The sequence below is a fragment of the Bubalus kerabau genome, chromosome 17 (assembly GCF_029407905.1).
Source record: "Bubalus kerabau isolate K-KA32 ecotype Philippines breed swamp buffalo chromosome 17, PCC_UOA_SB_1v2, whole genome shotgun sequence".
In the NCBI taxonomy this organism is placed as follows: domain Eukaryota; kingdom Metazoa; phylum Chordata; class Mammalia; order Artiodactyla; family Bovidae; genus Bubalus; species Bubalus kerabau.
In genome coordinates, this window is record NC_073640.1 from 70748713 (window position 1) to 70775867 (window position 27155).

The 27155-nt window shown below is 48.1% G+C and overlaps 2 protein-coding genes across 6 annotated transcripts; one reads left to right on the forward strand and one right to left on the reverse strand.

Moving 5' to 3' along the window:
• Window positions 1-3224: 3224 nt before the first annotated feature.
• ZNF584 (zinc finger protein 584) lies at window positions 3225-12628 on the forward strand. The gene is made up of 3 exons (XM_055552137.1): window positions 3225-4143; window positions 5008-5134; window positions 9753-12628. The coding sequence occupies exons 1-3, from the start codon at window positions 4126-4128 to the stop codon at window positions 10790-10792; spliced, it is 1185 nt and encodes a 394-aa protein (XP_055408112.1). The 5' UTR covers window positions 3225-4125; the 3' UTR covers window positions 10793-12628.
• A 1673-nt stretch (window positions 12629-14301) lies between these two features.
• ZNF132 (zinc finger protein 132) lies at window positions 14302-26521 on the reverse strand. Of its 5 annotated transcripts, none has more exons than XM_055552117.1 (5): window positions 26119-26479; window positions 23605-23685; window positions 23281-23449; window positions 16079-18947; window positions 14302-15133 (listed from the first exon to the last, which is right to left on the reverse strand). In XM_055552117.1, exons 1-4 carry the CDS (start codon window positions 26131-26133, stop codon window positions 17029-17031), a joined length of 2184 nt encoding a protein of 727 aa, XP_055408092.1. In that variant the 5' UTR covers window positions 26134-26479; the 3' UTR covers window positions 14302-15133; window positions 16079-17028. The 5 variants fall into 5 exon arrangements, with proteins under 5 accessions (XP_055408092.1, XP_055408090.1, XP_055408089.1 ...); XM_055552115.1 differs by having other exon boundaries at window positions 14303-15133; window positions 26108-26521; XM_055552114.1 differs by lacking the exon at window positions 23605-23685 and having other exon boundaries at window positions 14303-15133; window positions 26119-26521.
• Window positions 26522-27155: the final 634 nt, after the last annotated feature.

Sequence of the window (27155 nt, forward strand, 5' to 3'; positions counted from 1 at the left end):
ACTCTTTGCTACCCCAAGGACTGCATCATGCCAGGCTTCCCTGTCCGTCACCAACTCCAGGAGCTTGCTCAAACTCATGTCCATCGAATCGGTGATGCCATTCAACCATCTCATCCTCTGTGATGACGTCCCCTTCTCCTCCTGCCTTCAATCTTTCCCAGCACCAGGGTCTCTTCCAATGAGTCCGTTCTTTGCATCAGGTGGCCAAAGTATTGGAACTTCAGTTTCAGCATCAGTACTTCCAATGAATATTCAGGACTGATTTCCTTTAGGACGGACTGGTTGAATCTCCTTGAAGACCAAGGGACTCTCAAGAGTCTTCTCCAACACCACAGTTCAGAAGCATCAATTCTTCGGCGTTCAGCTTTCTTTATAGTCCAACTCTCACATCCATGCATGACTACTGGAAAAACCATAGCTTTGACTAGATGGACCTTTGTTGGCAAAGTAATGTCTCTGCTTTTTTAGTATGCTATCTAGCTTGGTCATAGCTTTTCCTCCAAGGAACAAGTGTCTTTTAATTTCATGGCTTCAGTCACCATCTGCAGTGATTTTAGAGCCCCCCCCCCAAAAAAAAAGTCTCTCACTGTTTCCATTGTTTCTCCATCTATTTGCCATAAAGTGATGGGACCAGATACGACGATCTTAGTTTTCTGAATGTTGAGGTTTAAGCCAACTTTTTCACTCTCCTCTTTCACTTTCATCAAGAGGCTCTTTAGTTTTTCTTCACTTTCTTCCATAATGGTGGTGTCATCTGCATATCTGAGGTTATTGATATTTCTCCCAGCAATCTTGACTACAGCATGTGCTGGAAGGAAGAAAGAGAGGAAGAAAGAAAGGAAGGAAGAATGCCTTCCTCAGTGATCAATGCAAAAATAGAGGAAAACAGTAGAATGGGAAAGACTATAGATCTCTTCAAGAAAATTAGAGCTACCAAAGGAACATTTCATGCAAAGATGGGCACAATTAGGGACAGAAATGGTATGGACCAACAGAAGCAGAAGATATTAAAAAGAGATGGCAAGAATACACAGAACTGTGCAAAAAAGATCTTCATGACCCATGTAACCCCAGTGGTGTGGTCATTCACCTAGAGCCAGACATCCTGGAATTGGAAGTCAAGTGGGCCTTAGGAAGCATCACTATGAAGAAAGCTAGTGGAGGTGATGGAATTCCAGTTGAGGTATTTCAAATCCTAAAAGATGATGATGTGGAAGTGCTACATTCATATGCTAGCAAATATGGAAAACTCAGCAGTGGCCACAGGACTGGAAAAGGTCAGTTTTCATTCCAATCCCAAAGAAAGGCAATGCCAAAGAATGATCAAACTACCACATAATCACACTCATCTCACATGCTAGCAAAGTAGTGCTGAAAATTCTCCAAGCCATGCTTCAAGAGTACGTGAACTGAGTACATGAACAGTACATGAAACGTTCAAGCTGGATTTAGAAAAGGCAGAGGAATCTCAGATCTAATTGCCAACATCCGTTGGATCATCAAGAAAGCAAGAGAGTTCCAGAAAAACATCTACTTTTGCTTTATTGACTATGCCAAAGCCTTTGACTGTGTGGATCACAATAAACTGTGGAAAATTCTGAAAGAGATGGGAATACCAGACCCCCTGACCTGCCTCCTGAGAAATCTGTATGCAGGTCAAGAAGCAACAGTTAGAACTGGACATAGGACAACAGACTGGTTCCAAATAGGGAAAGGAGTACATCAAGGCTATATACTGTCACCCTGCTTGTTTAGCTTATATGCAGAGTACATCATGCGAAATGCCAGGCTGGATGAAGCACAAGCTGGAATTAAGATTGCCAGGAGAAATATCAATAACCTCAGATATGCAGATGACATCACACTTACCCATAAGAGAGACGGGTTCAATCCCTCGGTTGGGAAGATCCCTTGGAAGAGGACATGGCAACCCACCCTATATTCTTGCCTGGGGAATCCCATAGACAGAGGAGCCTGGCAGGCTACAATCCATACAGCTGCACAGAGTTGGACGCAACTGAAGCAACTTAGCACGCATGCACAGACCCCCAGGGAAGCCCTGATGTCAATTTTCAAAGGGCAATGGGGACTTCCCTGGAGGTCCAGTGGCTAAGACTGGGTGCTGCCACTGCAGAGGGTATTGGTTTGATTCCTGGTCTGGGAACTGAGATTCCCGCATGCCATGTGGTGCAGCCAAAAAAAGGAAAAAGTAGAGATTTGGATATCACACCAAAGAAGATACACAGATGGCAGAGAGAAGCAGATGAAAATATTCTGAACATCATATGCCATTATGGAATTTCAAATTTAAATAATGTCACTACATATTTATTAGAGTGGCTAAAATCCAAAATACTGACAAGCGGTACCAGAACTCTACTGCTGTCTAGAATGCAAAATTATATAGCCCTTGGAAAGAAAGTTATGACCAACCTAGATAGCATATTGAAAAGCAGAGACATTACTTTGCCAACAAAGGTCCATCTAATCAAGGCTATGGTTTTTCCAGTGGTCATGTATGGATGTGAGAGTTGGACTGTGAAGAAAGCTGAGCGCCGAAGAATTGATGCTTTTGAACTGTGGTGTTGGAGAAGACTCTTGAGAGTCCCTTGGACTGCATGGAGATCCAACCAGTCCATTCTAAAGGAGATCAGTCCTGGGTGTTCTTTGGAAGGAATGATGCTAAAGCTGAAACTCCAGTACTTTGACCACCTCATGCGAAGAGCTGACTCATTGGAAAAGACTCTGATGCTGGGAGGGATTGGGGGCAAGAGGAGAAGGGGACGACAGAGGATGAGATGGCTGGATGGCATCACCGACTCGATGGACGTGAGTTTGAGTGAACTCTGGGAGTTGGTGATGGACAGGGAGTCCTGGCGTGCTGTGATTCATGGGGTCGCAAAGAGTTGGACACGACTGAGCGACTGAGCTGAACTGAACTGAACTAGGAAGACAATTGGTCGTTTCTTATAAACTTAAATACACTCCTATTATGTGATCCATCTACCACACGCCTAGGTATTTACACAAATGTATTGAAAATATGTCCACCCAGACAGTGGAACAGGAATGTTTATAGCAAATTTATCCGTAATTGCTTAGAACTGGAGTCAAACTGAGATGCTTTTCCATGGGTAAATGAATAAGGAAATTCGTGCATTCATACAATGGAATATTATTTAGCAATAAAAAGAACTGCGCTCTGGAGCCACAAAAAGGCATGGAGGAATCTTAAATGTGTATTCCTAAGTGAAAAAGTCAGCTGAAAAAGGTACATACTGTATGATTCCAACTTTATGACATTTTGGGAAAGGTAAAACTAGAGAGAGTGAAATAGTGGTTGCCGTGGTCTCAGGGGAAGGGAGAGAGGGGTGAATAGATGGAACCGAGGAGATTTTTCATGGAGCAAAACTATCCTGTAGTGCACTGTAATGACTGACGTGTATAAAAAAGTGTAAATTCATATTTCTTACTTTAAAAAGCAACAAAACCAGTATAATTATACTCTTTGGTCTGTAACAAACAAATAAATTTGCCAATAAGGGAAAGGCAGGTGGGTGGGACAAAGGTGTCCTCCGCCCGCGACCAGGTCCAAATGTCCAACCGAAAGTCCCGGGCCCGCCCTCGGAGCTCTCCCGGAAACGCCCCTCTCCTGGCTGCCATCGGCTACATCTGTACAGACGCAGTCTGTGACGTCAGTTACGCGACAGGTAGTTCGCGCGCGCCCCACACCGGGTCACGGGTGACCCGGGAGTCGAGTTAACGGAGGCACACGGACAGAGGTGCCACCTGGCGGCCCTGGCCGGCCGGGGCTTCGGACGTTGCTGTCGGGTGTCCGTTTTGCCTCCGCTGGTCCCTGCGTCACGGGGAGGGCAATGGGGCTGGACTTCCGGCGTTGACCCGCGCTGTGAGGCACTTTGAGGGCAGCGCTCTCACCGCAGAGACCATCACCGCGTCTTTGCTCGCACCGTGACCTCGGCCATGAGTCCCTTTTGCTGAGACTTGCTGTTGTCCCCCGAGAACTTCCCGAAGCGGCTCCTGGTCTTCAGTCGGCCGGGGGCTCGGGCGGGCTGGCGGGTACGGATCTCAGCTGAGCCCGCTGAAACTTTCCGCCATTCGGTTCCGATGGCAAAGGAGGCGCAGGTGAGTGGGAGGTGCGCCCCAGGTTCTCAGCACCCGAATCCCCACCCAGCAGGTCTGGACTCTGAATGGCCTGTGAGAGGTGAGGAAGGCTCTGACAGGTGAAGGGACAGTCTGTGCAGAGACAGAGACGGAGGAGGGACGGGGATCTGGGAGCTACGTGTGTGGTGTGGTTCCTGGCGACAGAGGGTTGCAGGGTGAGGAGGTCTTCTGTGCAGAGCCGGGGGGTACCCTTGGCCGTGGGCCGTTGGAAGTGTGGCGGGGCGGGGGGCGAGGCAGGATGGGCTTGAAGTTGCTCCCCGTGGTAGCACCCTGGAGACACCAGCGTGCACAGTGGCATGCGGGAGTTGTCAGTGGGGTGGACTGGTGAGGTTGTGCTGAGGGTGTGGGGTTGTACCGTGCTGCCGTACAGAGTTACGTGCCTGGCGTGCAGGAGGGCAAAGTGGAGGGCCTTTGGAGTATGGTACTCAGGCCTGAGAGAGAGACGGTACCGTGGGTTTTGTTACTTCCGAATGGTGATCCCTGGGAGACAGGGAATTGACTGGCAGGAAATAGGATAGACCTGTGTGCTTCAAGGCGTCCATCGATGGCAGCCTGTTGTGGGCTGGATGCAGAGTTTAATAGCAACACGATGAGAGAGGCACCAATGGTATTGGGGGCCCTGGGAATCCTCTGAGCTAGGGGTCTTAGGAGGAGAGAGGTATGAGCTTGTGAGTGATGGGGGCTCACAGGGAACCATGACGGCAGTGAGGGATGTGGCAGGACCTGAGGCACGGGTCAAGGGCGTGGGTGTGTTTCTCTGTCCATATTTTGGTTGGCTTTCTGCCCATTATTGACCCTAAGACTCAGTGGAATGCATCATTACAGGGCCCAGTGACTTTTGAGGATGTGGCTGTGTATTTCTCCCTGGAGGAGTGGGGTCTCCTTAATTTGACCCAGAGGAGCCTGTACCGTGATGTTATGCTGGAGAACTTTGGACTCATTGGCTCACTGGGTAAGTCACATTTTTCCCTAACAGACTGACCACCTCTGCCTTTTCTCCATGGGAAGTTCTGTTTATCCTAAAGCCCACAGAGTCTGTGTGCCCTTCCTCCCCCCCCCCCCCCGAGCAGCCCTGTTGGCAGCTTTGACACCTGTTGCCCCACAGGCTCCTGGAGTAGGGCTTGGGGTTCAGATGTTTATAGTTTGCCCAACAAATCCCAGCTCTGCCTCTTTCTGACTGTGTGACTTTGCTGAAGCTTTGGCCCCTCTGTGCTCTGAGTTTTGTCTGCCTCCTCCAAAAGAAATTTTATAGGGCCCTCCCTGGGCCAGATGTCAACCATGAATTGAAATCAGTAGATCAGTTCGGGCAGGATAGCCACCTTTTTTTTTTTTTTCTTTTGCTGCTTTGAGTGGTTTGTGGGCTTTTAGTTACCCATCAGGGATTGAAGCCGCGCCCTTGGCAGGGAAAGCGTGGAGTCCTAACCACTGGACCTCCAGAAAATTCCAGGACTGCCATCTTTAATATCTTTCAACCCATAAACATGAAGGTATTTCTGTTTATTTAGCTCCATATATTTTTTAAAAATAATTTTATGTATTTATTTTGCACTGTGCTGGGTCTTGGTTGCTGCGGGTGAGCTTTCTTCAGTCGCAGCAGTGGGGCTACTCTTTCTTGTCATATGCAGGCTTCTCATTGAGGTGGCTTCTTTGGTCGCAGAGTGTGGGCTGTAGGGCACATGGGCTTCAGTAGTTGCAGCAAGTAAGCTCAGTAATTTCAGCTCCCAGGCTCTAGAGCACAGGCTCAGTAGTTGTGGCTCAGGAGCTTAGTTGCCCCATAGTATGTGGGATCTTCCTGGACCAGAGATTGAACCTGTGTCTCCTGCATTGGAAGATGGATTCTTTACCACTGAGCCACCATGGAAACCCACTAGCTCTAATTTTTTAAACAGTGTTTTTAATATACAAGGCTAAATTTATTTCTAAGTATTTTATTCATTTTGATGCTCTTCCCCCCCTCCTTTTTATCTTTTTCTTTATGCTCTTTTAAATGGAATTTTTTTCTTAATTTCATTTTAGATTTTACATAATGTAATTGATCTTCCTATACAGATCTTGTACTCTGCAACCTTGCTAAACTCATTTATTAGTTCTAATAGATCTTTCAGTGGATTGTTTGGTGTTTTCTATATATATAATGTCAGGACATCTGTGAATAGAGATATTTTTACTTCTTCCTTTGCCTAACCAACTTGGCTATTGGATATAAATTGTAAGAGTAGACGTCTTTTCTTGTTCTAGTTCTTATAGGAAAAGCACTCATCAGTCTTTCACTAATAAGTATGATGTTAGCTATATGTTTATTACATATGCCCTATTCAGGTGAGGAAGTTCTCTTGTTGAGTGCATTTATTGTGAAAAGTTGTTAGATTTTGTGCAGTGCTTTTCTATATCTATTGAAATGATCATGTGATTTTTGTCCTCTATTCTATTAACGTGGTATATTACAGTAATTGATTTTCTATATTTATAAGAGTTATCAGTGGTACAGTTTTCTTTTCTTGTATCTTTATTTGGATTGAGTATGAGGATAATTTTGGCTTCAATGGATGAACTGGGAAATGTTCCCTTCTTTTCTGTTTTATGAACAGTTTCTGAAATATCGGCATTAATCCTTATTTCTGTGTTAATATTAACCTGTGACACCATCTCGGCCTAGCTTTTTTTGATTTTTTCTGTGGGGAAGTTTTTTTTTCTAAAGTCTGTTCAGCTATTCTATTTCTTCTTCAGTCAGTTTCTTTTTTTTTAATTGTCTTCCTTCTTCTACTTTTGGGTTTTTTTCTTCTTTTTGTTCTTTGAAGTATAAAGTTAGGATATTGGTTGAAGGTCTTTTTTTAAAAATTCATTTTATAATTGAAATGCAGTTGATTTACAGTGTTTCAGGGGTACAGCAGAGTGATTGAGTTATACGTATAGAGATCTTTTTTACTATGTGTGTTGTGACAATATAAGAAATATGTATTTTGTCTTTGTTCCCAACTCTTTGGCATGCAGCTCCTAAAACTTTTGGAGTCTCTGGAGTGATGAGATGCTTCTGTATGCTGATGAACGTTGACAGTTGCTGGGGACCCCTGGATAGTCTCAGAATAGGGGCTGGTCACCAGAAATATCGGGGGATGATTGGAAGGTTGGATTTTCAGTTGCGCCCAGCCTCCTCCTCTCACTTCCCTACCCTGACTTTTGGGGGAGGGGCTGGAGTTTGGGCCAATCATCAATGGCCAGTGGTTCAATCAGTCATGCCTATGTGAGGAAACATCCATACAAACTCCAAAATGACCAGTTCAGAGAGCTTCTGGGTTAGTGGACACATCTGAGATGCTAGGAGAATGGTGCCACCAAGGGCATGGATCCTTCTTACCCTCTGCATCCTCAGTCTCCACCCCTGGCATACCCTGCCCTTTTCATTTCTTCCACTGGCTGTTCCTGAGTTATAGCCTTTAAAATAAATTGGTAATAGTAAGTAAATTCTTTTCCTGAGTTATCTGATCTGTTCTAGCAACTTATTGAACCTGAAGAGGAATCAATAATTGTGAGAATCCCAGATTTACAGCTATCAGAAGTATGGGAGGCAAGGGACTTCAATTGATGCCTGAGGTAGGGGCAGTCTTGTGAGACCAAGCCTGTAACCTATGGGATCTGGTGCTAATTCCACGTATCTGGTGTCAGAATTGAATTGAATCCTTGAACACCCAGTTGGAGTTGGAGAAATGGTATGGAAAGCCCCCCATGGATTTGGTGTCAGAGGTGTTGTGAATAAGGCAGCTCAGAGGTGTTGCTATAATTTTCCTTTTAAGCAAGACTTTTCCCCATAACTTTTGGTATGTTGTGTTCTCTTTCATTTATCTCAAAGTGTTTTATAATTTTCCTTGTGGTGATTTAGGAGTACTTTAATTTCCATAAATTTGTGAGTTTTCCAGATTCACAGACATGGAGAACTGAGTTTTGGTTGCCAGGGGATGGGGCAAGGAGCAGGAGAGGGGTGGACTGGAGTTTGTGACTAGCAGATGCAGATTATTTTATATAGAATGGATAAACAACAAAGTCCTATTGTATAGCATAGGGAAGTATATTCATATCGTAATAAACCATGATGAGAAAGAATTCTAAAATATTTGTGAATTTCCCAATTTTTTTTTTTCTGTTGTTGCTTTCTACTCTGAAGTCTACTGAGGCTTGTTTTATGTCCTAGCAAATGGTCTCTTTTGGAGAATGTTCCATGTGCATGTCAGAATGGAAGAGAATATGTATTCTGTTAAGTAGCATGTTCTATAGAAGTCTTAGAGGTCTAGTTGAGTTTTAGCGTTAATCAAGTATTATATCCTTCTTCATTTTCTGCCTAGTGGTCCTATCCATTTATGAAAGTTAGAAATTGAAGTCTGTAAATATTATTGTCTTAATTCTTTCTTTAATTATTGTCAGTTTTGCCTCACAGGGGGTTCTTTTCTAGAAAATTGTGGTAAAACAAACCGTGATATTTACCTTCTTAACACATTTTTAAATGTACAGAAGAGGTTCCAACAAGGAGCTGCTGTACAGCACAGGGAACTATGTTCAGTATCTTCTAATAACCTATAATGGAAAATAATCTGAAAAATATATACGCACACATATATAAGTGAATCACTTTGCTGTACACTAGAAACTAATACAGTACTGTAAATCAACTATATTTCAATTTAAAAAAATAAATAAAAAATAAATGAACATTCAATTGCCTCTGACAATTTTTAAAAAAAATGTCGAGTCCCGTGTTCTAATACTTGATATCCTTCATGGTTGCCATGGTGACACAAGCTTCCTCTGTTTTTGTAGGGTGGGTCAGCCTTGATTTGGGCTGGCATGTTATTACTCTTCTCCCTCTTAGGCTTTGCACCTTCAAGGTCCCCCAAGGTTGCCCAAATGGAGGGTGAGGAAGAGGCCTGGGTGCCCAACATGGTGGACAGTGTGGTCAGCAGAGCAGAGGCCAGGAAGGGTTCCAGACTCAGTGACTGGGGCTAGGGGAGGCCTTGGTTTCAGTGATGGGTATCTGTGTGCACTGGCATTTGGGTGCTGGGGCCAGTGACCACAACTTACTCCCACCTTGCCCCTCTTCTGGACTCACCGTGTGGTCTTGCAGTCTCTACCGAGGCTCTGGATGACCCACCTCTCTGGCCTCTGTCTTGTCGTTCCCTCTTCTCTGTGCCACTGCAGAGCTGTCCGCTGCGACCTGCTCTGCGTGTGACTTGAGATGCACACGTCCTTCAGTAATCCATGAACACTGGCTGCTCTGTCAGTCATCTTTACACTGGGGCAGCCATCCTCTCCACAGAGCTTGGTGTCATCAGCATCACTGGCCTAGCTGAAGCCCTCGGCAGAGCATGACTTGAAGACCGTGACCCCCTCCCTGCAGTGCTCCTGTCTCTGTCTCCTCGTCCCTGTCGCAGTTTCCCTGTTCTGGGGTCAGGCAGAGCCCTGTTCCCCTGGGCCAGCCCCTCCTCATCCGAACCTTTCCCTGCTACCTCCTGCAAGTCTGTGGACACCTCCGTGGGCATGTGCCACAGGCACCGGTGCTGAAGGTGCCTCCTCCCTTGCAGGCCCACTCTCAGTGCCCGCCTCTTCCGTCCCAGGTTGTCTGTGTAGACTGCAGGATGAGGACACCCCTCTCGAGCTTGGAGAGAGCTGCCGAGTCCGCCTGTCAGAGAAGCCCTGTCTGTGTGGGACGTCTGGACAGGTCTTCCCTGCCACTTTAGGCTTCTTCCAACCCCAGGCTGCCTGCAGAGAGGGAGCGCCCCGCGGGAGCCCCGAGTGCAGCGAGGCCTGCCCACCCGGCTCCGCTGGCCCGCGGCAGCAGGGCGGCCATGCGGCGCAGACGCCCTTCCGGTGCAGTGACTGTGGGCGGGCCTTCCTCCAGGCCTTCACGCTCCTCGACCACCTCGTCGCTCAGGCCAGAGAGAGGCCCATCAGGGGCCCAGCAGGTGGAAGCAGCCCCACGGAGAACTCAACCCTGGTTCCTCACTGGAACGCTCGCCCTGGAGAGATGCCCCACGTGTGCAATGAGTGTGGCAGGGCCTTCAGTTACCCCTCTAAACTGAGGAAGCATCAGAAGGTTCACACTGGCATCAAGCCTTTCAAGTGTGCCGAGTGCGGGAAGACGTTCAACCGCAAGGACGCACTCGTCCTGCACCAGAGAATCCACACCGGAGAGCGGCCGTACCAGTGCGGTGAATGCGGGAAGGCATTTAGCGTGCTGTCCACCCTCATTCGGCACCGGAAGGTGCACATCGGAGAAAGGCCGTACGAGTGCCGGCAGTGCGGGAAGCTCTTCAAATACAACCACAGCTTCATCCTGCACCAGAGGGTGCACACAGGAGAGAGGCCTTACGGCTGCGGCGAGTGCGGGAAGGCCTACGTGACCCGCTCGGGGCTGTACCAGCACCGGAAGGTCCACACCGGCGAGCGACCCTACGAGTGTGGCCTGTGCGGGAAGACCTTCACTACCAGGTCCTACCGCAACCGCCACCAGCGCTTCCACACCGAGGAGCGGGCCCACGAGTGCTCCGAGTGCGGTCGCACCTTCAAACACGGCTCGACCCTCCTCCAGCACAGGAAGGTCCACGCTGCGGGAAGGTCATAGGGGGCCGGCCGGCAGGCAGGAAGCCATCAGCCGCGGCTGGTGCATGCTCAAGTTCTCAGTCCAGAAGGGAGGCTGGGGAGAGGGGCCGTTTGCAAGCGGAACCCGCCGCCCGCCGCCCACACCGACTGGGGCAGGTGCGCTGCGCTCCGGCCAGGCCGCTGTTGGCAGTGTTGGGCCATTGCCAGTTCCTGTGACGGGAGCCGTCCCACCCCTCCGAGCTGACAGCTCCCGTGGTGTGCATCAGTGACTCTGTGTGCTCCGGGAAGCCGTTCTCTCCTCCATAAGGGAGAGTCATGTGCGCTGGATTCTATATGAGGTCTTATTCCCTCCCCACAGCCGGTTCAGGTGTGGACATGACCTAGCTCTGGCCGAGAGTAGCTGAGCAGTGTCTGCAGGGGCTTCCAGGGAAGGTTAGCCATCTTTATGGACTCTGTGGACGCCACGTTTGGTTCCTGTCGTGGATTTATCCAGCCCTGGGACTGACTGTCTCACGTGGTTCTGGAATGTCTAATAAAGACCTTTTTGTGTACACCACCCTTAATCTGTGGGCTCTGATCTGTGTGTGTGGAAGGACTGAGAACCAAACTGGGCTCATGAATAGAGGGCGCTGTTTCTCTGGAGGTCCCTGATTGTTGTCTGCCTCAGCGGGGACAGCAGGATGGCAAAGGCCAGCTCCAGTCAAGGTTGGCACTGGAGCTTCAGACGTCGGGGGGAAGACTGAAGGGCTCTGTGGGTGGACCTCTGGCCTGGATGTCAGGTGTACCTCTGGGCCCAGAGCTTGCCTGAAGAATGGAGTGGTGGGTAGAAGATCCCTGTGTGACTGGGGACAGGAATCAGCTGGGCTCCTTGTTTCTGGGGAAAGTTCTGCAGCCTCCAGTGCTGGCCAGAAGAAGCTGCTTCTAGAATCAGCTCAGAAGCTGAGCTCTCTGAAACTGAGAACGTGGAGGTAAGTTTGAGAGTGGCCGTACGTTCTGCAGGGGCTGCTGGGCAGAATGAGTGGGCACAGGAGCACGGAGAGGAGTCCTGTGGAGCAGGGGGGCCTGGCACATTTGAGGCTTGAGCTGGTTCTGAAGAGGAATCCACGGATGTGCCGGAAACGTGGTTTTGGGGGGAGGCAGGCAGTTTCTCAGGAATTTCAAGCCTGTTCCCAGTGTCCAAGGTCACTGTCAGCAAATAGCCTACAGGTTCCTTGGATCCTCAGAGCCTTTCTGGGCATGTTCACCTCCTGGCCGTCACCCTGGGCCTGAAAGAAGATCCCGTCATACTGGGATTCAGCTTTCATGACCTGGCTGGGATTCCTGGTGTGTCTACAGACAGCAGCCTTGACTTTTTGCTCTTGCTGTCACAGGGCTCCAGGGAAGGAAGTTGTTGATCCACATATAGATCCAGATCTGCTGGTTGTGGGCCCTTTGATAAAATGTTGGAAACTACTCTTTTACAAGGTCAATGTCAGTTCAGTGAAACTTGTTATGTGGTTGTCACTGTGTCTCTGGTCTACAAACAGTGCTTCACGTCAAGAACAAAACATTAGTGGAGGCGTGTTTGGGGAGAGCCAACCCCAGACTGGAGGCTTTGGGCTGAGTGGTGCTCAGCCAGGACCATGTGTCGGTTGGAACATAAAGGCTGCTGCCGCCTTTAGCTTCAGCAGTTCCTCTCAGACACCCCGCTGGCAGGAGGGGTGGCAGCCACGGGGGCAGGAAGTTCTCAGCCCGTCTGCTCGGTGTTTCCAGCACCGTAAGGCACACATCACCCCAGGCCTGCTTGGGCGCGCGTGTGTGTAATCCCTGTGTGTGATAACTGTCTACCTTTGAGAGAGTCATTTCCTAGGCAGGTTGATAATAAGTCTAGGGGTCCCCAAGGAGAGAGGGGTCTGGAGTTGTTAGCTCCCATCTGTAAGAGAGAAAAAAAGCGACCAGTGCCATCTTTCTACTGGAGGCATCCCTCCCTACTCTAGATGGGGGTGTAGACAGACTTTACACCAAAGCTTTCCTTCCCTGGTCGGATTTAGTCTGTCCCTTACCGACGCAGGTGACCTACTCATCCCTCCCGGTTCTACCACCGAGACAGGGTGGGGATGTACCAGGGGTAGACCTGATGGCATCCCTAGCCGTACTCGTCCCTCCCAGTTCTACCACCGAGACAGGGTGGGGATGTACCAGGGGTAGACCTGATGGCATCCCTAGCCGTACTCGTCCCTCCCGGTTCTACCACCGAGACAGGGTGGGGATGTACCAGGGGTAGACCTGATGGCATCCCTAGCCGTACTCGTCCCTCCCAGTTCTACCACCAAGATGGGGTGGGGATGTACCAGGGGTAGACCTGATGGCATCCCTAACTGACGTCCAGCTCTTCACCGTTACCTCTGATGCCACCCGGGGTGCAATCAGAGTAACCTTCCGGAATGCCTCCCAGGCTAAACCGCTGGGGGAAACATTCATCACCTTGGTGCCTGTGCATGACCCTGAGTATATTCCTGACCACAATAAGACCGATATGAACATAAAACTGAGATGTTTCTTCCAAGCGTCACCACATCAGTATACGCGTCTACTCAGTGCTACCAAAGGAAAGGAACCCCATTGCAGTTCCGAGTAACCTTTAACCTCAGAGGTGCTCTTGTAGCTAGAGCGCCATCTAGCTTCCGAACTTTCGATTCCTAGCAAGGCTAGGAGCTTCCTGACCACCAATCCAAGTTTCTTCCTCCTTGAGAATTGCAGACCCCTCTCTCCTTGGGGACCCCAGACTTTTTATCAACCTGCCTAGGAAATGACTCGCTCATTCCCCCCTTTTCTTTTAGGAGAATTATGCTGCCAAAGGAAAGGGACGTCATTTTCATCCCATAACTACTTCCTGCTGTTTAGGGGTGCAGTCCCTAAATTGTTGAGGCAACATATTCTCATGACCCTCATATTGAGGGCCTCTGACCCAGGGGCCCCAAGTAATAGCTGGAGGAGGCTGCGGCACTCCTAGGAGCCTGGACACCATCCGTAACCTAAAAACCTTCATGCGACTAGAAACAAATCCAATTACACAGTTACAGATGTAGGGAGCAAACAGCAAAAATAAAACAATCAGAATTATTGTCATTAAGATAGTTTTCCATCATAGGGAACTAGTTAACGTCTCCCAAAGTGAGGCAACTGAGGCTTCAGGAGTATTCATAGCCCCAGTCATCTTGTTCATGTTTAGAAAAGTAAGTAACATTAGTGCTCATATCAGGTACGTATGTACAGCACTGGGTATGAATACTGGCACACATTTCTCCTTGGGCAGCTGTCAAAATATCTAAAGCCAATCTGTTTTGTAAAACCACTTAATTTGTGGTTGTTCAGCATTAAGAGCTGAAATAGCTTTTTGAGAATCTTGCAGTGCCTGTTGAGTAAAATTAGTCGAAGCATCTACTCGTAGCATGGTATCTGTAGTTCCCAAAGAGAGAACAAACACTGCAGCCAAATAATCATACCAGTGAGACACAGACCTTGCCCACAATGAGAAAGTCATTTCCTAGGCAGGTTGATAAGAAGTCTAGGGGTCCCCAAGGAGAGAGGGGTCTGCAATTCTCAAGGAGGAAAAAAGGACAAACTTTCTTTTTTCCTCTACATTCCTTAGGATTATGTATCCTGCCTGAGGACAGTCTCTGGATTAAACCTGGCTGATCATGTTATCTTAAAATGTAAATTATGGGGGTAGGTTGTAGGTCTGGTCTTTACAAGGATTATATAACAATAATATATCCTGCCTGAAGGTAGTCTCTGGATTAAACCTTCTGGCTAATTCTGCTATCTTAAAATGTAAATTATGGGAGTAGGTCTGGTGAGATCTTTACAACCTCCAGACATTCTTTGGATTCATTGGAGAGTATATAACTCCATTGCTAACACTAGCAAAGGGGTACTCTTTCTACCCCCTTCTGATGTCTATGTCAGAAGCTTTCTCTATCTCCTTTATACTTTAATAAAACTTTACTACACAAAAGCTCTGAGTGATCAAGCCTCGTCTCTGGCCCCGGATTGAATTCTTCTCTTCCAGAGGCCAAGGATCCCGGTGTTGTCACGTGATTCAGCAACAACCTTTCACCTTGAGCATGGAGGTCTGTATGGAGCAGAGTCAAAGTCTGGCAGAGCCAAATAGGGCCCAGATGTCCAGGCAGGTGGGGGTTAGGGCAGACTGACCAGACTCCTCACCCCACTGACAGGGCGGCATGACCTGTCTCCTGACCTCTCGGCCTGCTTCTCCCCCGTGGTCCCTCCATGGGTCATCTCTGCCAGGTGCCTCTGCACTGCTGCTCCTTCTGGCTGAAAAGGTTCCTGGAGTCCCCGTCTCAGATCTTTTCCTTCCCACCTAAAAGCAAGCAGTAGCAGCCGTCACCGTCACTCTCACCTGTGCTTCATTTCTCTTAGAGCTGCGGTTGCTCCGCAGTGACCCTGTTCTTTAGTCCCTTTGCACATTAAATCTCTGTATTGCACATCAGCTGGAGATGAAATGCATCTACCACGGAGCTCAGGCAAAAGCCTGGCACCCAGTAGGACCCCCGGGGGATCTCTGGTGGCCCTGAGGGACGGTACTTGGCCCAGATCACAGCCCTCTCGGAGCTGACCCTGGGGAGCGAGAAGGTAGGAGACCTCAGGGAAAGAGTGGTGCTTATCCCGTCCTGCACTCACATGAGTGCAGGCACACCTGTCCCAGGCTGTGAGCGGCTGCTGAGCCCTAGAGACTTCACTCCCCTGGCAGGACGAAATCCACAGGCCCCTCATGCGTGAAACTGACATTGTAGTAGGGTGGTGTATACCGAACGCTGTGTCCCCCAATACCTAGGTTAAACCCTAACCCATCAGTGTTCTGTATTTAGAGGTGGGGCCTTTGGGAGGTTGAAGAGGTCATGAGGGAGGAACCCTTGTGACTGAGATTAGTGGTCTCATAAGAGGCCCCCAAGGACCCCTTCTCCTTCACTGTGAGGACACAGAGGATGGCTGTCAACCAGGATCCTCACCTGTCACCAAATATCCTGGCACTGTGATCTTGGATTTTCTAGTCTCCAGGACTGTGAGAAATTTGTTATTTTTAAGCCTTCCAGTTTATGGTATTTGTTACATCAGTTGGAATGGACTAAGACATGGGAGACAGACATCCCTCAAGAAAGCACACAACTGGCAGCTGTGAGCAGGGCTGTGAAGGGCCCTTCAGTGTGTCAGGGAGGCCCCTCCTGGTGCCCCTCATCTCAGGACCCCCCAAGTCTGGCCTTGTCTGTCTTCTGGGGGCTCGCATGACCCTGCAGTTGGCTTTTACCTTTCAGTGAAGAGAAACTTCATGGCCTGGAGTCATGTCTGCTTCTTTTGTTGGAACTTTAAAAAACCTGGCATTTAATGATTCTTCTACAATCCATAAGGCTTATTAATATTTCACCAGTATACATGGACACACACACACACACACACACATATATATATACACATACACATATGTCTCCCTTGGTACAGTTTTAGGTACATCCCACATATTTTGATATGCTGTTTTCATTTTCATTCCAAGTACTTTCAAATTTTTCTTTTGATTTCATCTTTGACCATGGATTATTTATAAGTGTGATATTCAGTTTCTGAATGAGGGTTTTCCACACATCATTCCGTTCTTTATTTCTTATAGAATTCTGTTATAGTCAAGGTCCATACCGTGTATTATTTCTTATCCCTTTATCAGGCCTTCTTTTATGGCCCAGAATATGCTCCATATTGGTAAATGTTCTATGTGCATGTGAAAAAAATGTCTATTCTGTCCTCTTGGACAGGAAGTTCTATAAATATTGATTAGGTCAAGCTGGTTGAAAGTGTTGTCTTCACGCCTTTACTGATTATCTGGGAGGGTGTGAACTTCCCAAAGTATAATTGTGAGTTTGTCTATTGCTCCTTGCAGTTCTATCAGTTTTTGCTTCATGTACCCTGAAGCACTGTTAGGTACATAACGTGTAGGACTGTCATGTGTCTTTATTAATGAATCTCTCAACCAACACGGGGTCAGTTCATTCCCTGACCCTCTCAGAGGCCACAGGCAGCTAGAAAGAGGTTTACGCTCCAGAGGGGAGACAGTGCTGTGTAGGTTCCTAGGCCACTCAGAAAGGGCAGGGTAGCTTCTAAAGGCATTTCCATATCAGTGACACATTAGGGAATTTCTTTGTAGTCTGCTGCCTGAAGTTTGATGTGGCTGAAGATCTCCCAAAGACCATCTCCATAAGGCTCCATTCAGCTGTGGATCCTTCTGTGCTGTGCAAGGTTGCAGAGGCGACTGAAGATTTTCCCACAGTGGCCACACTCATAAGTCCTTTCTCTGGTGTGAACTATCTGGTGTCGAACAAGTGTGGATCTTTCACTAAAGGCTTTCCCACACTGGCTGCATTCATAGGGCCTTTCCTGTGTGTGCACTCTCTGGTGACGAATGAGGTGAGAGTTACTGCTGAAGGCTCTCCCGCATGCACTGCACTCGTAAGGCCTTTCCCCAGTGTGAACTCTCCAGTGATAGATGAGGCTGGACTTACGGCTAAAGAACTTGCCACATTTAGTGCACTCATAAGGCCTTTCCCCAGTGTGAACTTTCTGATGCTTCGTAAGAATGGACTTTTGGCTAAAGAACTTCCCACATTCATTACACTCATAAGGCCTTTCTCTGGTGTGAACTCTCCAGTGCTCAATCAGACTGGAACTGTGAGCAAAGGCCTTCCCACATTCACTGCACTCATAAGGCTTTTCCCCAGTGTGAGTTCTCCAGTGCTGAACCAGGCTGGAGTTGCGACTGAAGGCTTTTCTGCACTCACTGCACCTGTAAGGCCTTTGTCCAGTATGTACTTTCTGGTGTTGAATGAGGGTGGAGCTATTGCTGAAGGTTTTCCCACATTCACCACATGCGAAAGGCCGTTCTCCGGTGTGGACTTTCTGATGGCGAAGGAGGTGAGAGCTTTGGCTAAAGTCTCTCCCACATTCACTGCATCCGAAAGGCCGTTCTCCGGTGTGAACCTTCTGGTGCTGAGCAAGGTTGGAGTTGTTGTTAAAAGCTCTCCCACACTCACTGCACTCAAACGGCCGTTCTCCAGTATGAACTCTCCAGTGCTGCATGAGCGCAGAGCTGCGACTGAAGGCTTTACCACACTGACTGCACTCATAAGGTTTTATGTGGGTGTGGACTTTCTGGTGCCGAAGGAAATTGGAGCTTTGGCTGAAGGCTCTTCCACATTTGCTGCACTTGAAAGGCCTTTCTCCTGTGTGAACTTTCTCATGCCGAGCGAGGTGTGACCTGTTATTGAAGGCTTTCCCACATTCACTGCATTCATAAGGCCTTTCTCCTGTGTGGATTCTCTGGTGATGAATAAGGGTGAGTTTGTGGCTGAAAGTTTTCCCACAGTCGCTGCATGCATAATCTTTTACTCCTGTGTGGAATTTCTGATGCTTCCTCAGTTTATATGGGTGACTGAAAGCCTTGCCACACTCTTTACATACATGAGATGTTTCTCCAGTGTGAAACCATTGGTCACTAATAAGGGCTGATTTCTCCTCTAAGGAATTTTCAACTCTTGCGCATCTAAATGGTGTCTCTTCAGAGTGAGCGCTCTGGTGGCTGAGGACAGAAGTCTTCTGGAACGCTTTCCCACTGTCACTGCAGTTGAAGGGCTTCTGTGAGGACTGGACGTCTGGGAGCTGCCCAGAATTGAAAAGGTGCAGTGAGGCCTCCCTGACCTTTGTGCTGCTATGTGGCTCCCCACTGCCATCCATGCTTGGGGGTTGGAGGTCATGGCCGTCTGAGACATCCTGGCCACCTAACCCACATGTAATGGGTTTCTCTGACAAAGAGCCTGTTGAGCTTTTTACAAACAAGTCCCTGTCTCTGTTACATTGGAAAGGCTTTTCTCCATTGTACTCTGGATGCTGGTGAAGATTCGCACCAAACCAAAACTCTCTTCCATATGCTAAACATGTGCAGGAGGTCTCCCCACTATGTCTTTGATGGTCGTCCAGCTGCAAACTGTCTCTCGAGAGTGGCTCACACGTGCCGCGGCCGTCAGCCTCCTGCGTGGAAGGAGGCGCACTGGGAGTTCTGAGCTGTGACACGGCTTCTCCAGAAGCGCTCTTCTCAGAAGGCACCTCCTCGTCTCCCACCACAGGCCAACAGCCTGAAAGCCGAGAAATTTCTGGTTAACGTGAGCATGCCACTTAGTGAAAAGGGTGACTTCCTTAGAAATGTATCACTGACACATACAGGAGTGGGCCAAGGATTTGCCGATAGGCCAGGTGGGGCAGAGTTAGAGTGAAAGGCTCATTGGCGGGATAGGGCCCTCAACAGAGGCAAGAACTCAGAGGTAAAGGACCTGAAAAGACATTTTTCAAAAAAAGATACATATACACAAATGGACAAAAAGTAAATGGAAAGAAGCTCAACATCATTAGTATTGTGTGCACAGCGTGTGCTCAAGTCATGTCCAACTCTTTGTGACCCCATGCACTACAGCCTGTCAGGCTCCTCTGTCCATGGAATTTTCCAGGCAAAAATACTGGAGCGGGTTGGCATTTCCTACTCCAGGGGATCTTCCTGACTCAGGGATCGAACCCACATCTCTTCCATCTCCTGCACTGGCAGGCAGATTCTTTATCACTGCACCACCGGGGAAGCCCATTAGTCTTTACAGAAATGCAAGCTCAAACCACAATGAGATACCACTTTAAACTCACCAGGATAGCTTTAAGAAAAAAAGATAGTAACAAGTTTTTGATGAGGAAGTAGAGAAACTGAAACACTCATAAACTGCAGTGGGATGTAAAATGACGCCGCCAATTGGGAAACACTTTGGGAATTTCACTGCTATGCATTTACGGAAGAGAAATGACATGTATCTACACAAAAGCTTGTACACGAACGTCTGTAACAGCCATAATTTTTCTAACAGTCAAAAAGTGGAAAAAAGCCAAATGTCCATCAGCTGATGAATGGATAAACAAAACTGGTATACCTATATGCTGGATTATTCAGCCATAAAAATGAAAGATTATTGATATGTTCTATAACATGGATGAACCTCAACAACATTATGCCAAGTAAAAGCCAGTCACGGAAAACACATATGGCATAATTCCATTTGTATAAAATATCTATTAATAGAATAAGCAAATCTGTATAGTCAGAAAGTAGATTAGTGGTTGCCTAGGACTCAGGACAGGATGAGGGAGGATGAAGAGTGACTGCTAAAGGGTACAGAGTTTCTCTTTAGGTAATGAAAATGTTTAGAATTAAGAGTATGGTGATAGTAGTTTATTGAAAAAGTGAAAGTGAAGTCGCTCAGTTGTGTCCGACTCTTTGCGACCCCATGGACTGTAGCCTACCAGGCTCCTCCATCCGTGGGATTTTTCCAGGCAAGAATACTGGAGTGGGTTGCCATTTCCTTCTCCAGGAGATCTTCCCGACCCAGGGAATGAACCCGGGTCTCCCGCATTGTAGGCAGTCGCTTTACCGTCTGAGCCACCAGGGAAGTCCATTTGTTTATTATCCTTAATTTAAAAAAAATAAAAAAATTTATTGTTAAGTTCTGCCATAAAGCAAACTGCCTCAGTTATACATATGTTCTTTTTCATATTCTTCCCTATTATAGTTCGCTGTGCTATACAGTAGGACCTAATGTTTATCCATTCTATATATAATAGGTTGTATTTCCTAATGCCAATCCATCCCTCTCCCAGCCCCCACCGTTGGCAACAAGTCTGTTCTCTATATCTGTGAGACTTTTTCTGTTTCACAGATATGTTCATTTGTGTTGTATTTTAGATTCCACATATAAGAGATATCACATGGTACTTGTCTTTTCTCCTTATGACTTACATCACTTAGTATGATAGTCTCTAGGTTCACCCACGTTACAGCAAGTGGCATTATTTCTTTTTTATGGCTGAGTAGCATTCCATTGTATACATACACCACATCTTCTTTTCCATTCATCTGTCGATAGAATTTATGTTGCTTCCATGTCCTGGCTATTGTAAATAGTGCTACAATGAACATTGGAGTAAACTTATCCTTTCGAATTGCTGTTTTTTCTCCAAATATATGCCCAGGAGTGAGATTGCTGGATCATATGGCAACTCGAGTTTTCATTTTTTCAGGAACCTCCATAATGTCTTCCATAGTGGCTGCACCAATTTGCATTCCCATCAATAGTGCAGGAGGGCTCCTTTTTCCACATGCTCTCTACCATTTGTTATCCGTAGACTTTTTAATGATGGCTATTCTGACTGGTGTGAGGTGACACCTCATTCTAGTTTTCATTTGAATTTCTCTAATAATAAGCAAAAAATAATAAAAGAAAGGCAATGCCAAAGAATGCTCAAACTACCGCACAACTGCACTCATCTCACACGCTAGCAAAGTAATGCTCAAAATTCTCCAAGCCAGGCTTCAGCAATATGTGAACCAGCAATATGTGATGTTCAAGCTGGTTTTAGAAAAGGCAGAGGAACCAGAGACCAAATTGCCAACATCCGCTGGATCATGGAAAAAGCAAGAGAGTGCCAGAAAAACATCTATTTCTGCTTTATTGACTATGCCAAAGCCTTTGACTGTGTGGATCACAATAAACTGTGGAAAATTCTGAAAGAGATGGGAATACCACACCACCTGACCTGCCTCTTGAGAAATCTGTATGCAGATCAGGAAGCAACAGTTAGAACTGGACATGGAACAACAGACTGGTTCCAAATAGGAAAAGGAGTACGTCAAGGCTGTATATTGTCACCCTGCTTATTTCACTTATATGCAGAGTACATCATGAGAAACGCTGGGCTGGAAGAAGCACAAGCTGGAATCAAGACTGCTGGGAGAAACATCAATAACCTCAGATATGCAGATGACACCACCCTTATGGCAGAAAGTGAAGAGGAACTAAAAAGCCTCTTGATGACAGTGAAAGTGGAGAGTGAAAAAGTTGGCTTAAAACTCAACATTCAGAAAATAAAGATCATGGCATCTGGTCCCATCACTTCATGGCAAATATATGGGGAAACAGTGACAGACTTTATTTTGGGGGGCTCCAAAATCACTGCAGATGGTGACTGCAGCCATGAAATTAAAAATGCTTACTCCTTGGAAGGAAAGTTATGACCAACCTAGATAGCATATTCAAAAGCAGAGACATTAATTTGCCAACAAAGGTTCGTCTAGTCAAGGCTATGGTTTTTCCAGTGGTCATGTACATGAGAGTTGGACTGTGAAGAAGGCTGAGCGCCGAAGAATTGATGCTTTTGAACTGTGGTGTTGGAGAAGACTCTTGAGAGTCCCTTGGACTTCAAAGAGATCCAACCAGTGCATTCTGAAGGAGATCACCCCTGGGATTTCTTTGGAAGGAATGATACTAAAGCTGAAACTTCAGTACTTTGGCCACCTCATGTGAAGAGTTGACTCATTGGAAAAGACTCTGATGGTGGGAGGGATTGGGGGCAGGAGGAGAAGGGGACGACAGAGGATGAGATGGCTGGATGGCATCACTGAGTCAATGGACGTGAGTCTGGGTGAACTCCGGGAGTTGGTGATGGACAGGGAGGCCTGGCGTGCTGCGATTCATGGGGTTGCAAAGAGTTGGACACGACTGAGCGACTGAACTGAACTGAACTGAATAATAAGCAGTGTTGAGCATGTTTTTACATGCTTTTTGGCCATCTATATGTCTTCTTTGGAGAAATGTCTATTTAGGTCTTCTGCCCATTTTTTCAATGGGGTTATTTTCTTGTTATTGAGTTGTATGAGCTGTTTGTATATTTTGGAAATTAAAACCCTTGTCAATCATATCATTTACAAATATTTTCTCACAGTTTCTAAGTTGTATTTTCATTTTTTTTATGGTTTCCTTTGCTGTGGAAAAACTTGTAAGTTTTATTAGGTTCCATTTGTTTGTTTTTATTTCATTGCTTTGGGAGACTGACTTAAGAAAACACTGGTATGATTTATGTCAAAGAATATTTTGCCTATGTTCTCTTCAAGAAGTTCTATGGAGTATGGTGAGATTTATACACTGAAAACATGAAAACCCACTAAACCGTACACTTTAAAAGGGTGGACGTTAAAATTCATTTTTGTAAAAAAAAAATAAAAGGGTGAATGTTATGATATATATCAGTAAAGCCATTTAAAAAAGTCTCTGGGGAAGGGGCAGAACCTCGGCATGGCCCCACACTAGATCAGCCAGGCAGGCACTGGTCAAGTTGAGCAGGACCCTTCAGGCAGGCCAGAATGCCGATCCCCAACCTCTGCTCCTACAAGGCCCCTGTGGGACCTAATAGCTGTTAGGACTCCTCATGAGGCTGCTCAGGGAGAAACGGGGGTGCACACAGCCCAGGCCCAGCACTCACAGCAGCTACAACATGAAACCCGGGCAGGAAGCAGTGTCCCTGGTCCAGCTTGGGGATGGGGAGAAGACAAAAGGCAGATGCTGGCCCACAGGCCAGGGAAGGGAATGAGGGCCTTACCAAGTGAGGTCACAAGCTCCAAGGTCTCCAGCATCACAGTGTGGTACAGCTGCCTCTGGGCCTCATCGAGGAGCTCCCACTCCTCCCTGGAAAAGTGCATGGCCACCTCCTCGAAGGCCACCAGGCTTCCCCATGAGGAGACAGCAAGGCCAGGGGGCCAATAGGTGGGCTGGAAAACAAACAAACGGTCCAGCAGGCACATTCAGGCCCTTGATGTGCGACTCAGTGTTCTGCCCCGTGTCCCGCTGGCATCTCTTCTCCTCATGACTCCCGTCCATCCTCCCTCCACCTGCCTGCAGCTCACCCCCTTCACCAGGCCCTCACCTTTGAGAAGACCACAGGTGCTGGCCCCACTGGTGCCCCGCTCTCCTCACAGTCCCACTGGCCACTGTTTTCAGACCAATCCTAACGAGAAAGACAAAAGGAAGGTGGGTAGATGGATGCTGTTTGAGCTCTAAGTTGTCATATGACACCCCTCTCCCTACTAACCAACTTCCCTTGTGTCCTTCAGGTCTCACCTCCCAAATCTAAGAAAATCTGGGCTCTCTTTTCTTCCTTAAGCCTCTGTATCAGGCCTCATTCCCTTACCACGTACACATCAATCCTCAAACCTCTACTTCCCACATCCCACAGTATCATCGTCCCTCTCCCTGGCCACACCACAGGCACGTTCCCCTGTACTCGTTTACCACTATGCACTTAGCTTGCCAACAGAGGCAGGCAGGATCCGATGCTAACCTTGGACTGTCCTTGACTGCAAAAACTTCCCACTAACAGAGACAGCCATCACCTCTCTAGATAAAGCCTCCCTTCTTGGCTCTGTTGCTCCAATCTTGCACCCCAGAACCAGGAGTAATAATCTCAAACACCCTTATTCTCTTCCAGCTCTAACCTTATGCATGCTGTCCCTTCACCAGTCATAGCTGTCCTTGCCCTTCCTAATACACAAATCCTTGACCTGCTTGTCCCCACTCTTGGTGTGGCAACACTTAGCTTGGCTGAGCCTTTTTGTCTCTGATACTCCAGCAGCCTAATAAACCCCCCTGGACGTAAGGAGAATGGCCAGAAAACCCTGTGAGATGTAGAAAGGTAAAACAATCTAAGTTCAGGCCCACTGTCATCCTACCTTACTTATGTGCCTTTTTTTTTTTTTTTGTATTTCTTTATTTGGCTGTGCTGTGTTTTAGTTGCACTGTGTGGGATCTTAGTTGTGGCAGGTAGAATCTAGTTCCCTGACCAGGGACTGAACCCAGGTCCCCTGCATTGAGAGCGTGGAGTCTTGGCCACTGGACCACCAAGGAAGACCCTGTGCTTCATTTTTTCATCCCAGGTCTACACTCTACTCAGAGGCTTGTTCATCATCCTGAACCCAGCTCGCAGTGTGCAAGCACAAGCCTCCCGCCGGCGGACGTCTCTCGTTTCGACCTGGCATGAAATACACTTGACATCTCAATTTGGTAGTCTCAATAACATTCCAAATATGATATGGCCAAAACAGTTATTTTCCCTCTGAAATCTACTCCTCAAACCATCTTCCACATCCGAAAAATATTCAGGGTCAACCATATTTCCCTGCCACATATCAGGAAATCTCAGTTCAGTTCAGTTGCTCAGTTGTGTCTGACTCTTTGTGACCCAATGAACCACAGCACACCAGGCCTCCCGGTCCATCACCAACTCCCAGAGTTCACCCAAACCCATGTCCATTGAGTCGGTGATGCCATCTAACCATCTCATCCTCTGTCATCCCCTTCTCCTCCTGCCCTCAATCTTTCCCAGCATTAGGGTCTTTTCAAATGAGTCAGCTCTTTGCATCAGGTGGCCAAAGTATTGGAGTTTCAGCTTCAACATCTGTCCTTCCAATGAACACCCAGGATGGATCTCCTTTAGGATGGACTGGTTGGATCTCCTTGCAGTCCAAGGGACTTTCAGGAGTCTTCTCCAACACCACAGTTCAAAAGCATCAATTCTTCGGTGCTCAGCTTTCTTTATAGTCCAACTCTCACATCCATACATGACCACTGGAAAAACCACAGCCTTGACTAGATGGACCTTTGTTGGCAAAGTAATGTCTCTGCTTTTGAATATGCTATCTAGGTTGGTCATAACTTTCCTTTCAAAGAGTAAGCGTCTTTTAATTTCATGGCTGCAATCACCATCTGCAGTGATTTTGGAGCCCAGAAAAATAAAGTCAGCCACTGTTTCCCCATCTATTTGCCATGAAGTGATCAGGAAATCTAGTCCACCCTAAAAATTACATCCAGGAGCCAACCACTTCTCCTACCTTGCAGGCACCTCCCTGCTCTAGCCACCAAAAGCACACACCGGGACCACTGCAGTCACCTCCTCCATGATCTTCGGGCCTCCAGCCTCATCCCACCTTCCAGTCTCCTCACCCAGCATCCACAGGCTTGTTAAGATCTGATTCAGATCACCTCCTCCTCTGCGCTAAACTTCCCGTGACCCGCACCACACTGAGAATAGAGGCCCAGCACCCCAGCCTCCCTTTCCAGGCCTGTCTCCAGTCCCTCTGCTCTCTATTTCCACCAGAAGAAATGGAGATCTGTCGTTTCCCTCAACACTGTCACCTTACGCCCACCTCCAAGCAATTGGCACATACTGGTCTGTGTCACGGACACCTTTCCAGATCTTATCCCATGTGATCCGCTCCACATAACCTCTGGCCTAGGTTCGGGATGCCAGGGGAAAGTGACTCTCAGGGGCCCAGACTCATGTGCAGGCCAAGTTCGGGACGCCACCATCCCCTAACAGACCCCAGTGTCACAAGGGCGGGGATCTCAGCAGGTGAGGACCTGTCTCCTCTCACCTGCCACTCACCTGCCTCGGGTCCATCAGCGACTCTGCAAGACCGGTCACAGCCTGTGGGCTGGGCGGGGCCGTGTCAGGCGGCGGCCGTGACGAGCCTGCGCGCTCACCGGAACCCCCCCCCGCAAACACTGGGAGGGGTGACGCAGGTTGATGGTCGCACTCAGTGCTTCGACCGTCCCCAGTATGAAACGCAAGCTGCCTCCCCGGAACTTGGGACGAAGGCGGGGCGCGGAAAAACCGAGGCTTAGGAAGGAGGAGCGGTGAGCCGAGGGTAAAAGGAAGTGCCAAGGTGCGAAGAGGATCCCAGAACGTCCCCCTGGGGGCCTTCGCCTCACGTCCCAGGGTGTGTCTCCTGAAGCCCCACCAGGCACAAAACTAAGACTGCAATGGCGACGCCGGAAGTCCCGCCCCACGCTCTGAGGCCAGGCGAAAACGCCCAAATCCTGACCCTCACTGGCTCCAGGCTCGTGGACGTCTATGACGCTTTTCCCTGAGCCTATCGCGGTGCCGCCGAGTCGTTGCCTAGGTGATTAGGCTGGACGCACCGCATCACGGCTCACGCGACATGAACTACACTACCCAGAACTTCCCTCGCCGTGCGCTTACACCAGTATTGACCAATGATAGCCCAGGAAATAGGCGTTTCCGGGACGGCCACGCCTTGGAGGGCGGGACTTCTGGGTTCAGATGGTTGCTTCTCTGTCCTGCTTCTCCGTCGGTCGCGGGCGGATGGACCTGGTTGTAGGACCGTGGCTGGTGTCCAGGGGGCTCCTCAGGCCCGCGGAAACGGGAGTGGCAGGTACGACAGCCTAGGAGGTCCCAACTGTGCCCTGTATGTCCCGTGACCTCAGCAAACGTCCTGTCTCCCCGGGGTCTTGTTTCCTCGGCTGTCGGGGGACCGCCCGGCGCGGGGTTGTTCTCCGGGTCGTCCGTCAAGGCGTCTGTGCCCGTGGCCGACCCGGAGTCGTCGCCCTGTGCGTCGTATCCGCTTTACGGAGAAGGGCCCCAGGCTCCAAAGCCACCCGTTCCGAGGTCATGACCCAGCA